Below are 13,154 nucleotides of genomic sequence, written 5' to 3'. Positions count from 1 at the left end.
AGTCTTGTAGGAAAATCACAGAGTAAAACTCACCTCAGTGCAACTGTGAAATATCTCTACTTGAGAATACTTGCTTTTTAATATTTTTAAACATTATTGAGTCGCAACATAATGTTACAGTGCAGATGAGCTGGGTTGTCAAATACAATTCACTGTCATTACCACACTGGGAAAAGATTCGCTATGAAATCAAGGTTTAGTATTCTGAAGACCTTTTATTATAAAACACAACTTTTCTTCAGCCTGAGACATTAGTATTTCCAACCTACCTCTCAATTTCTTTTGCCAGTTCATTTCATTGAAGAGGTCTTCTGATCTCAAGAAGAAATCATTGATCTTACTGCCTTGTTCATCTCTTTCTGTGGTGTAGTATATCCGTAGTTTAGATTCCTTGGTGAGGAATTCACATATACTTGGCACAGGGAAGACTATTTGCTCCATCGTACGGTCCAATCTAACAATCTAGACAATACAGATTTTTGAGTTGGCAGGGTTGTTTTTTGTGCGTTGTTTCAAAATAACGGGAATGTGGTAATGTCAGATACTTTTTAAATGTACTGAAATTCTACAATTTAAATCTCAAAACCATTGGATCAGTGGTTTATTAGAACATTATGACAGTAATTTACTACTTACTTTACATTGACCTTGCATTACAATATCTTTTATACTCTTAACATGGCATTACTCTTCTAAGCTAGGATTTTTAGAAGATCTAAAGGAGCTAATTCTCAACTCTTTTGAATTTCAATGGAATTTGGGTGTCTAACCTAGTCACCATAGAAAATACCAACACACTCACAGAGTACAAGCAAAATCAACAACTGTTTTATATATAGGAGCTACTTATGATTGCTGTTATCTTACATGTTACACAAGCTTCTAAAAATCACCCCATGACATCCAGTTGAGTTTTCAAAAACACTCTAATTTGGCTTAATGTCTGGTCAAATCTCATTTAGTAGGAAAAAAGTGTTATAAATATGCTCTAACTTGCCCTATGGATTCAGTGATCGTATTGGCCAAACCATATTCTCTTGATTCAAGCCATACACTCACATGGAAGACAGAATAATCCACATCTAGGTAGCTACTTTAAGACAAGCACCAGAATCAAAATGCACTTAACAGAGAAACTGTTTTTAACGGGAGTCTTCCTCCCAGGAAAGTGATTTTTTGCATCCTTAGGGACACCCAATCCAGCATGAACTGGCATTCACTATTTCCTTCTTTACCTCAATCTGTGCTGTGTGCTTGGCATAGAACTCCAGAGCTTCATCTCCTTCTATCTGACCTCCAGGCTTCAGCATATTCTGCAGCTCTTTGTTATGACGAGCCAACTAAAATAAAGCACGACAAAGGGAGTGGAAGACACAAGATGTCTCTCTTTAACATTAATTTCTAATTTTTGATGGAAAAAAAGGAACAGTGCACAGAAGTTGTCAGAAGGTTGGTTATATTTCAACCAGGCACCATTTAGATCTATTTTGGGAGAGAGAATGTGACCAGAGGAGTTGGCTTTTTTGTTTGATATCCATGCTGTATTCCTCCCTTCGCAAGTTCTCCACTATCCTGTCTGACTTGAGAAAGGTTCTCTGGGGATTCTGGTACAATCCACCCTTCCACACACGTCAGCTCTCAAGTTGTGTACAGCTCTTAGGTAGGACTCTAATAATTCAAGTACCTAAAGGAAGGATGGTGGAAGATTTTGCTTCTACTAATAGTAGTGGCAATAATAGTGAGATGGTACTACAAAGCTTTAAACTCCGACCATTTTAAAAGTGGCAGAATGGTGGTTTGATCTACTCATGGGCAACACCAACAAGGAATTCCTACTGGACATATCCAATATACTACGAGCTCTTGCTTACTCCTTCCATGGTCTTGTATTGATGTTTGGAAAGTACAACAGGATTAACAAATATGTTTGGACCAGGCTCCAGTAGAGTAGATGGGGACAGAGCAGTACTGGATGGTACCACGGCAGAGACTAGCCTGTGTAATATTTTTAAAGACAATAACACAAATTCAAGGAAGTGGCTCAATTGCGCCAACAGTTCAGATAGCAGTGGCTGTGGACATTAGAAGCAGGGATGGAATTCCGTTGCCTAATTTAAATACTGTATCAGTGACAAGAATTTCATATGGGACATAAAACTGAAGCACTGGATGTAAATGATAAATAAGTAAGACGTATTATCCCAGTACCTTCAAGATCTTGAAACATGTGCTATTGGAAATGTCATCAGTAAGGACAAAGAAGCTGGCAATTCCCCATTATAAAAGAACAAAGTCCTTAGCTCCTCCTCTCATTGTTATACATGTGCAGAATTTCCATTTTTGAATGTGTTAGGGTAAAGATTAGGTTTGACTCCCATTGGGAATTATGGGGATATAGAAAGAAGAGATAAGGATACTGTGTTGAGTTCCACCATGCACCTCTTGAAGAAGAATTCTCTCCTAACTACAAAGGCATCAGTTGGGCAATTAAAGCAAATCTTGATAAAAACTAGATTACTTACTAATCTTCACTCTTGTATTCATTAGACACTGCCATAGCTATAAATGCAGTTATACCTGATGAGCTAGTATGTAAATGTTGTGCCCCACGTTCCTAGGAGATGCTGCAAGATCTTCACCGTTCTCTCCATCCTCAAACTCTACCTCACCTTGCATATATGCCTTCTTTATTACTTCCACCTAGGAAGAAAAAGTGAGAAAGACACAGGTCTCTGAGATTTAATAATAACTCCGATTTTCAGGTTAAATTCTGCCAATAGCTCTGCATTCAGAACTCCCACTGAAGTCAATGGACACTTCAAATACACATTCAAGAGCTCAGGGTCTGGCCATCAAGCATAAAGCAGGAAGCCAAGACTCAAAGCAGGAGACTGATGAACTCTTCTTTGTATTCTTAGACCCTCTCAATCTCTGAAGGGTAAATTAACTGCTTTAAAGGAATTTTAGATCTCCTCCCATTTGCATGTAATATATTCTGGTTGGTACAAGCGATACAAGATTTTTACAGCTGACATCTGCTGTCAATTTTTGCCTACATCAGATCCATTTGACTCAGTGGAAGGAAAACCAAAGTAAAGACTGAAACTTTATCCTCAACTCACCCCATTGTTCCTGGATAATACAGCGATCGCACTATGTTGTGTCATGCTCTGATCTCTGGCTCCTGCTATTAACTATGCAAAACGGGGTGAGTTAACAGTTTCAGCTGTACTTTGAATTTTCTGGCTTGTTTTTGTCTGTTAATATATAAACAGCCCTGGGAGATTGCTAGAGTTTACTGAGCAGCTTTTATACCATCATAAAATTCTAATTCTTTGACATTCTCTTAGTCAGATGGTTTACAGCAGTAAATTTCCTGGAATAAAAGATTCATATGGTCCTTCCCTTTCATTTTACACTGATGAAGTTATTGCTCTCTCTGCAGTAGTCAGTGTGGCCTCCTTAACCACTTCTGCTACTGGCAAACTAAATGGGCCTGTGAACCAATAGCTATCCTTTCCATCAAATCCTGGAAAGCTCTTCCAAATTGTTAGCGGCCTATGGCACAGACCACTTGTTACTGACCTACAGTACAAGTTCTAAAGTTTGCCCTGTAATCTTAATCAACAACCTGGTACTACAATGGGTTCCTGCTATGCTTCCAAACTAGTTTATGGACATCTGATGCTTAGGAGTGGCATAAGCAACTTACCAGTTCTTTTGGTCTCATATTGTAAAGTATTCTCTCTGCGTTCTCGCTGTCATGCCTGCTCTCCATGATTGCCAACAGTAATTTGGATGCATTGTTCTGGTGGAAGGAAAAAAGAAAAACGCCAGTCACTGTCTGGTGACAAAAACTCAGCAAATGCCATCTGAACTCTAAAATAGAGTCCTTTGAGACCAGTAAGGTGAACAGCACCAATACAGTTAAAACCCTGCCCAACACAGCATATTTACAGTACTCGCTGTGAAGAGAAGTCAAAGGAACTCAGTAAAGCTTTTGGCTTGAGTTTCCTAACATTTTTAGAACTGCAAAGTTGTTTTCTTTTAAAGTGACTGTAGCATTAGTAGATTGTACTACTCATGAGCACTGGGCTCACATTTAGGCAGGATGCTGTAGGTTAAGACAAAAGACAACCAGATTGAAGATTAGATCTACATTACTGCTTTTTAACTGAATATCATTTTGAAACCTGGTCATGCCAAGTGATACAGGGAGGAAATAAGAAAATACCACAAGGCATCAGATTACTTGAATATGAACAATTAAGACTAAAATCCATCACAGTTGAGATTAAAAAACAACATTGCAATAAAGGTATTTAATTTTAAAGAATAATGTAAAATTGATTCTAAATTTCAAGTCTTTTTTATTTAGAAGAAGAAAAAAACCCATGGTACCCATAATAATGCCATGAGTCCACAAAGAAAAGAACTAGAACTAGCATTATAAAAGAGGGGCCACAAGTAAAACAGGAAATATTGCAGAAATGTGTTGATGTAGAGCTACTGTTTATCTATAGCAGCCTTAAGGTAAACTTCACAGCACACTTTGATCCAATGAGTGGTTAATTATTTCAGCATTAAGTCTGAACTGCCTATGAATGAAATTCATGATCAAGAATGATTCAGACTAAGCACCAATATAACTTGTATCAATAGGAACAAAGCATTCAGAACCTAAACATGTAGCAGGGGGATGGCATTTTCATTATACCTGTGGCAATCTGACAGAAAGTTAGTATGGTATTTATCAACAGTATCGTATTTCTAATATGGGAATTAGCTTAAGCTGTCTCGACTAGGAAAACATTTTGCAGATTTAGGGGGTTTATACTGGACATTGCACTGGTATTACTGAAAGGGTTAAACAAACATCTGTCTCTTAAAACTCATCTTCTTTATTTTTTCCGTTCAGTTGTCAGGCAGAATCCCACAACTCAATTTTGTAACAGTTATGACACAGTGAGATATTAAAAAAAACCCATCTGGCTTCAGCTATAGGCTCTTGCTTCATCTCATTAGCAACATACAGCTCACTGGAGAATATCCACTTGCCTTTAGTTCTAATACAAGGTCCATCCTCTTTTTCCCCAGAGGGTTGATGTCATTGAGAATTAATGCTGTGATGATATCAATACCGTTGGATTCATGAGTAGCAATGCAGTTCTGTTCAGAGAAAATCCTCATGGTAAACCACAGTGAAAAGTAAGCTAGCTAAACAATCATTTTAAACACAGTTTACCCAGCTATCCCTAACCAAAGAGAAAAGAGAGTCACCTTTTTCTCATCTCCCCTCAGACAGGTCAGATGGCTGAATGGAATTTTTCAATTCAGTAAATGGATTCAATATAAAAGACTAAAAATATCTGGCTTCAAATGTGCCTACAAACATCTGTGTGATGACCTACCAAAAATGACTGGGCTGAAAAAGAAAAAGCCCCACAGTAAAACGCCTGAGGAACTAACAGCCAGCAAGCACACTTTGGCATGAACGCAGAGAGCTTACTGCTAAGGGAGAATACACTGTTTTAATAAAGGTATGGGAGGGTTTGTGGTTTTTAAAACCCCTATATTCCAAGTTCTTTTCAAACAGCTAATACATGTTTCCATAATTTCCAGGCTTCCTCTTGAAATTTTGTGCGTCTTACTCATATAGATTTTTAAACTTGGCAACCTGCTTGCTGGATCCACAATTTTTAATCTGTTTTGGTGTCTATTTTCAGTTGCAAAGATGTACAAAGATAATTACTCCACCTGATATGCAGTCTGTTCTGCAGAGACAGTTTCCTATTATGATTAACTTACATCTATAGCTCCATGAATGCTTTCCCATAGCTGAGATTTTGTTTTATTGTTGAATTATCCCTCAGTATGTTTTGTTTAGCTTTACTGTGAATTTGATTTAAGTGCAAAAAATGATATAGTATATTATTAAAGTGACAGCCTTCCACTTAATCATGGTCAATTCAGTTTCTATTTTTAATGGCCTTTTACATATGTTCATGAAAAGAGAATAAGAAGTATCCGGTTGTACTGAACAAAAGCATCTTCATTAAACTACCCCCTGCTACGCTCTCAGCATAGCTGCAATTATCCGTCATCATATGGTGTATTATTTTAATAGCATACAGTGCACCCTTAAAGAGGAGTATTTAAAAGGCCATATTTCTTTCCTATACAATTTGAGATGGCATATACATCCTGATGGATCATTCTGCAGTGTGCATACAAGAGGCTTCAATAAGATTTAAGTTGGAAAAGGAAGCAGACATCCACATTTGTATATAAAGATCTTGTTTTCTAAGCCAGTTGAATCCACAGCTGGACAACTGGTCTGGTATAATATGACACCCAGCAACATACGTTTTGTTGGTAACGTGTATTTAAAAGCACTATTTGTTAGTGCATACTACAGAGCTGGAGGGGTTTGAAATATTTTGCCTTCCCTGGCTAACTCAGTCAGCATCCACCTACAGCAGCTATCCATTTAGCATGGATAAACCCAGACTTTTACCCCTGATCCTGTTCACTGAAACTGTTCACAAGAACCACGTTTAGATCAGGGTGAGGGATGGGGCTGCTCTGTAGCTTGGTTTTAATAAATAGTTGTGCCATATATAAGGAGATGGATATCCAGGTGGTGAACTGGCGCAGCAGAGCTAGGAGATATATTTATCATTCACTTTTGACTACATCACCTACCCTCTGCCCACTAATGTGTGCCCCCGGAACACATTTTATTATCTCTATCCCTGAATAGCTTCAAACACCTGCAATTTAACCAAACAAAATCAAGCTAACAGAGAAATCTTTCCTCCTCCTCCACCCAAAATTATCTCAACTCAGAGGCATCAGACAAGCAAGGTTTTGTCCTGGGTCATGAATGAACACACACACACACTTTACTGCGATGGAATGACTGAAATAACTCACTTATGGCTTCAGCACTCATATACGAGACCATTTAAAACCTCTACACCATACCACAATTATCACATATTCCCGATTAACAGTTGTTCCCTTTCCATAGGATACTGGTTATTAGTCAGTACCATGTTTAAACATTCTTTCAGCACAGTTTCACAGAGTTTAGAGAGGGCTCCACTTATCACCCTACCAGATGCTTGTCTAGAACTTTACCTCATTTATTACCTGTGTATATGTAATGTGACTATAACGAGCCCATGTGTCAGTGAGGCAGAACCTAGGACACATATAACCCATTAGACAGCAGCAATAGTAGCAAGCACTTATCTTCAGCCAATAGAGGGGGACATAGCACACTTCGGCAGCTTGTCACACAAATCTCCTGTCACAGAAAACTTCTGATATCCACAGGAGTTCAAATCCTCACATGGTTACTATTTCCACAACAAATCTACTGCTCATCAGTGGGGATAAACCCGGGACTTTCAGCACCAAAGCACAAGCCTCTCCCCAACTTGTGCGGGAGGGCGCCTGCTTTCTTTCCCCACAATCTGTGATAGGTGTTTGTTACACCAACAGCTTGGCTAGAAGAAGGATTCAGGTTGCCCAGTTTGCCTGAATATCCTATATAAGGCAACACAAATCCTAATCTACTACAAGGATGCTAACTGAGTTTTATTTTTATTTTATTTGTAGGGAGGAGGAGAAGACAGTGAGCCCTGTACATAGAGAAATAAATCTTGATAAGGTCATAGTTAAATATCACCATGGTCAGGTGAGCAATATGGACGGCATCACAATGGAATGTATAGCCCATGTAATGGATTTGGGGGCATAAGTGCTGCAGCACAAACATCACATGCGTGTGGAGGATGGGTCATTCTTTCTGTGGCTGTGGCCACATTACCTGGTTTTCATGGCATGGTCCCTGACAGTACTCGGTCAAACTTTCCAGTGTCTGGTTGATCAGTGCTACGTTTTTCTCATTTATATACAGACCAAGAAGCCCAAGTCCTCCAGTCGTGCTTCCACAGATACAGTCCAGAAACTGCAGTGTCTCACACACCAAGTTATAGTTAGTTTTGTTGTTTTGACAGCGTAGGAAGTTCTGTAGTTAAGTGTCAAAGAAGAAAAACAACAACACATAAAAAACTTTAGAGTGTAATATTTTACTAGATTCATTGGATTTAAGTTTACACCTTGTGCTGTCAATGCTAATTTTTAGTATAGTTGCATAACAGAAATGCCTCTCAGAAAAAGCTATCTTTTAGGATTTAAAGATAGCTTTGTTTCTTGTACAATTGTACAACTTCTTTCACTTTCTTTGAATGCACTGCTCTCGCTCACTTTCTCTCTCATGGCCTGCTGGCAATAGAGTAATGTGTGATGTGCTAGAAGAGAATGCAGAATGTTGGATACACTTGATTCTATGGACCATACAGATCTAAGAAAACTGTCATTCATCGTCATATTTCCCCCACAAACAATCAGAGAAGAATCTCTCTCCACACAAAAGACCATAGCTCAGTGGTTTGAGCATTGGCCTGCTAAACCCAGGGTTGTGAGTTCAATCCTTGAGGGGGCCATTTAGCGATTTGGGGCAAAAATTGGGGATTGCTCCTGCTTTGAGCAAGGGGTTGGACTAGATGACCTCCTGAGGTCCCTTCCAACCCTGATATTCTATGATTCTATGAGTGGAGAGAAAGCAATTCTCTAGTTCTGGGTTTCATATCACCATATGCAAGTGTCAAAGAGACACCTGACTGCAACTCCTGGAGAAAGGCAACTTCAAATATAATTTTCTCAGTTCCACTTCTTCCAATGTAATTATAGCTTGAAACTGTAGGAACAGTTCTTGCAACGACATGTCACATGTCGTTAACAGCATGGGTTAAATATGCTTGATCTTTTATGTATTCCAAGGCTTCCCCCTTGGAAATACTTGATTGAAGAGGATCAATTACTGAAAAATAATTTCCCAGTGACGCAACAGTATTTGTCAGTACATTCCCAGTGGCATTCTGTAAAGAGGAACTGACAACCCCACTGTTTTTTCCTAGAAGTTTCAGCATGACACTTCCCATCTAGCCTGCTTCTAATGAGTTATACAACACCTGACTTCAAAGGCCAACCTCCCCCACACCCCTGCAAAAAAGGTATTAGAGGAACAGAACGTATTGGACTTTGGAACACGCAAGGTCTCTTGTCTACAAGCTTGCAGAGCACTGTTGCCAACTGACTTCTTCTAGTGATTGTCTAATGACTTTCTTTTTAAGGCAAAGAGACTGAAATGTTGCCAGATTCAATAGAAGGCTAAGCTAAAAAGGAAAGCACTGAAGATGAATGAGGATTAAAAGTGACAATGATTCAGTGTACTTCACCTGATTGCTCATTTAATATCTTGACTTTTGATTAGTTTTCCAGGCAGTGAAAAAAGGTTGGAGGCTACAGAGATCAGAGCTTCCAAAAAGAAAAAAAAAGCAGCTCTGAAACAAATACTTCCACTGGCAGGAAAATCTCTCAGGGGAAGGGGATTTAATCCTTCCATTTTCTAGAAGCTGCGAATAGCATTAGAATGTCTCTACAGGATTTTTAGCCCAGAGACAGCAAGAGTAATAGGAACAAAAGAGAAAACAATATATGATTATACAGGTTGAATGCAAACTTATGGAAGACTAAACTCCTATGGCCATAGTGGCATATTGCCTGATCAAGAAATCTCCACTGAAGTCTCAGTCAAGCTATAGGCCAAGGTCTTTAACCTAGGAGCTAAAATAGGTGGCAGAATACAAGAAGTGGGGGACACAACTCTTGGGTTAGCGAAGATGTTAACAGAAACTGTTAGACAGTAAGGATGAGACTAGGCTCAAGTCCACAGGACTACGCAGCTAGAAAAGGCTATGAAAGAGACCCAGAATCATTTGCAGAACACTTAGAAAACCAAAGGACAACGACCACAACAACAAAAAAGAAAAAAAGAATATTCTTCCTGTCAGGCTACCTGAAGATATGGACAGCAAAGATCTGGTCTTCTTCAGAGACATGGATCCAAACCACCTTAAAAATTTACTCATGAACATTTAACACAGAATAAGCACACTAGATAACTTGGTCCATGGCAGGAAGCCAAAAGCAAAAATAATTAGATCCCACAACTACCAAGGCCAGCAGGGAATGCCGCAAGCCATGCAGAAGATGGGCACCTTTAAATATTAGAAGAGGGGATTTCTATGTTCCTCTGGGAATTCAACAGCAATGGATCTTGTTTTTCCATCTTACCCCTCATCACTCCTCTCCCAGAACTAACCACTGAAGGCTTACCTAGTTCTACAACTGGATGTTTGGTCTTAATTGATTTTATTACACATTTTATGCAGCATCATTTACACCAGTTTTGGAACAGATATCTAGATAGAGATGGGTAGCTGCAATGTGGATTGGCTAAGCTGTGTCTGCATGGAATTGCCTCCAAACATCTCATAAATGTATACCAGGATGTCAGAGATCTTGTTTGTAAATACAGATCTCTTAATCAAGATGGGACCTGACCTGGAGAAACAGTAAAAAAGCCAAGCTCAGCTATTTTCAGAGTATTGGGGTGAGAATTATTCCCTCTGAGCTAGGATGAATAAAGCCCGTTGCACACTGAGGGCACCATAGCTTTTGAAGCTTCCAAATTTAGGGCAATCTCCATATAATGCTATGTATACACACATAGCAGCTGATCTCTGAAGGACAAACTTCATAATGAGAAAATACAGAAGGAAAAAGACTTTTCCTAGGAAGGGCACCCTTTGAAATGAGTCTTCTCTGCTAGCAATCAGATCTGAAAGTCGTAGTTCTTCATGTGATACAGACAACTGCTTTCAATCTATCAAATAAAAGTTAATCCTAATATACACCTATAAAATCCCTCATGGTAGCGGTTCTCTACTTGCTTTACCTGTAAAGGGTTAAAAAGTCTAACTGCATGCATAGGTAAAAGGAAGTGAGTGGGCACCTGGCCAAATGAGCCAATGGGAAGGCTAGAACTTTTTAAAATTGAAACAAGACTCCCCTTTTGTCTGTCTAGCAATAGTCCAAGTTCCAGACGTATTTTATTTCTTTTTGTTTTTAATACAATTTACCTTTTTGAGAACAGGATTGGGTTTTTGTTTCCTAAGAGGTTTGTGCATATGTTGTTTAATTAGCTGGTGGCAACAGCTGATTTCCTTTGTTTTCTTCCCCGAAGAGGGGGGTGAAAGGGCTTGAAGGTACCATACAGGGAAGAATTCCCAAGTGCGCCTTCCTGGGTTTAAAGGGGTTTTATTTGCACTTGGGTGGTGGCAGCATCTACCCACCCAAGGTCCGAAAAAAACTGTAACCTTGGGAGTTTAATACCAGCCTGGAGTGGCCAGTATTAATGTTTAGAATTGTTGCGGGCCCCCATCTTCTGCACTGAAAGTACCAGAGTGGGGAATCAGCCTTGACAGCCTCCTAGATACGCTCTAGGAATTATTCAGGGGAAGTTCGATGACCTGTCGTATATAAGAGATCAGACTAGATGATCACAATGGTGCCTTATTGCTTTTGGAACCTATGAATCTATGTGCTCTTGTAGCGTCTTATTGTTCAAATTTATTGCATTACTATCCTGCAGCATGTGTAACTTATAAAGAATAATCAGTTCCTATGGTATGCCTCCTAGGATTCGGAATGAGTAAGAAAATAAAGATATTGGGGGGAAAACATGATTATTCCTGCTTTTTGTGAAAAAGCAACATTCAATCTATGGACTCAGATCCTCTCTGAGTGTGGCTCTCCAGAGAAAACAATTAACGCAATATTTAAATCTCACAGGAGAGAAACACCTGACTTGGTAACAGGAAAATGGATAGAGGTAATAATATATTTCCCTCAATATGATGTTTCTATACCTATCTGCTGAAATCTAAAGATTGTATATGATGATAGATCAGCCTGTCTGCACAGAAGCAAAGGATTCTTCCCTTTCCTTAATGGGCCACCAACCCTGGTGATCTTCACTTTTGAGAGTATGCCCATTTCTTTTGTTTATAATCAGAAGTTTCCTGAATGATTTTTTTGTTTATATTGCCACTGTGTTCATCTTATGAAAGTAATTATAAGTAGCAGTTTTATGCAGGATGAGAAAATATAGGAAAGACGTATGAAGGAAATTCCACTGACTTCCACCTTCCCTCCATAATGTGGGCCATGATAATTGTATCTAGCATGTTATGTAATCTTTCAATAAAGAATCTTTGCCCAAAAAAAAAAACACCAAAAAACAGGGGGAGGAGGGTGATGGGATGGCTTAATAGAGGACACTTACAATATAGGGATATGGGAAGTAGTTAAAACATCTTTACATTTTCAACTTCAGCAAAAATATATAAATTAACAGATGCACAGGATATAGCAGGGACTCCTCACTGCTGAGCTACCCTTACAATAAAATTGAATGATACAGTCTTGATCTTGAGCCAAAGACAGATTACAGACTGCCTACAGTCAGCTCAGCAATTCAAAGCTATTTCAACTTTGTTTAAAAGGCAGAGCTCTTATAACTGGCACAGTGATATACCAAAAAGAACTGGTCTAATTGGAAATCTAGAGTAAATCTTAGAAGTGTGTCAATAACTTTGGAGTGCAGAAAGAAAAATGGAGAGAAATGAGAAGTAATCCAAAGCATGCCACAGGCAACCAAGTCCTGCAGGGTCTTAAATGGATAGCAAGGCCATGCTAAATATATATTCAATTAATAGTTCCTCCCTCATTTTTGTGAATAGAACAATACAGATGGATTCAATAGATGTACCTTCAAGAGTGTACAAGTGGAAGAGACTAAATATAGACAATTTGGTGCAATCTGCAATTTTATTTCAGAAACTAGGAGTAGACTGATAAGTGACTGAGCAGCGTTGGGATCCCATAGATCATTTTGCAAGGGTTTCCTCCTAATTTGAAGAGCATACTCTTCTATAGAGCCTTACAGCAATGCATCATCTTAAGTCACAAAGGATGACAACAACAACAGCAGCAGTGACTCGCAAGTTCCTATATTTGCTCATCGTCAAATGAGCACTCAGTTGTTAAGGGCTTGTAAAAATGTTTGGTAGATACCTGCTGGATGTAAAGCTGTAAGTATTAAAACTCAAAGGCTCCATGCAAATTGATTTATGTCAAACTGGAAGACACGAGATCCTTGTTACTCTTCCTGTAAA

General features: G+C 38.9%; 1 protein-coding gene across 9 annotated transcripts in view; it reads right to left on the bottom strand.

Moving 5' to 3' along the window:
• ITPR1 (inositol 1,4,5-trisphosphate receptor type 1) overlaps positions 1-13,154 on the bottom strand; it is a 251,501-nt gene that overhangs the window by 48,058 nt on the left and 190,289 nt on the right. For all 9 annotated transcript variants that reach the window (XM_048856975.2, XM_075130279.1, XM_048856974.2 and 6 more), the window contains 6 exons: positions 7,838-8,038; positions 5,059-5,169; positions 3,713-3,808; positions 2,578-2,700; positions 1,236-1,340; positions 270-462 (listed from right to left, as the gene is read on the bottom strand). In XM_048856975.2, coding sequence (XP_048712932.1) covers positions 270-462; positions 1,236-1,340; positions 2,578-2,700; positions 3,713-3,808; positions 5,059-5,169; positions 7,838-8,038 — 829 coding nt within the window. The remainder of the gene's footprint in view (positions 1-269; positions 463-1,235; positions 1,341-2,577; positions 2,701-3,712; positions 3,809-5,058; positions 5,170-7,837; positions 8,039-13,154) is intronic.

Source organism: Caretta caretta, chromosome 7 (genome assembly GCF_965140235.1).
Source record: "Caretta caretta isolate rCarCar2 chromosome 7, rCarCar1.hap1, whole genome shotgun sequence".
Classification (NCBI taxonomy): Eukaryota; Metazoa; Chordata; order Testudines; family Cheloniidae; genus Caretta; species Caretta caretta.
This window is presented reverse-complemented; position numbering and strand designations above follow the sequence as displayed.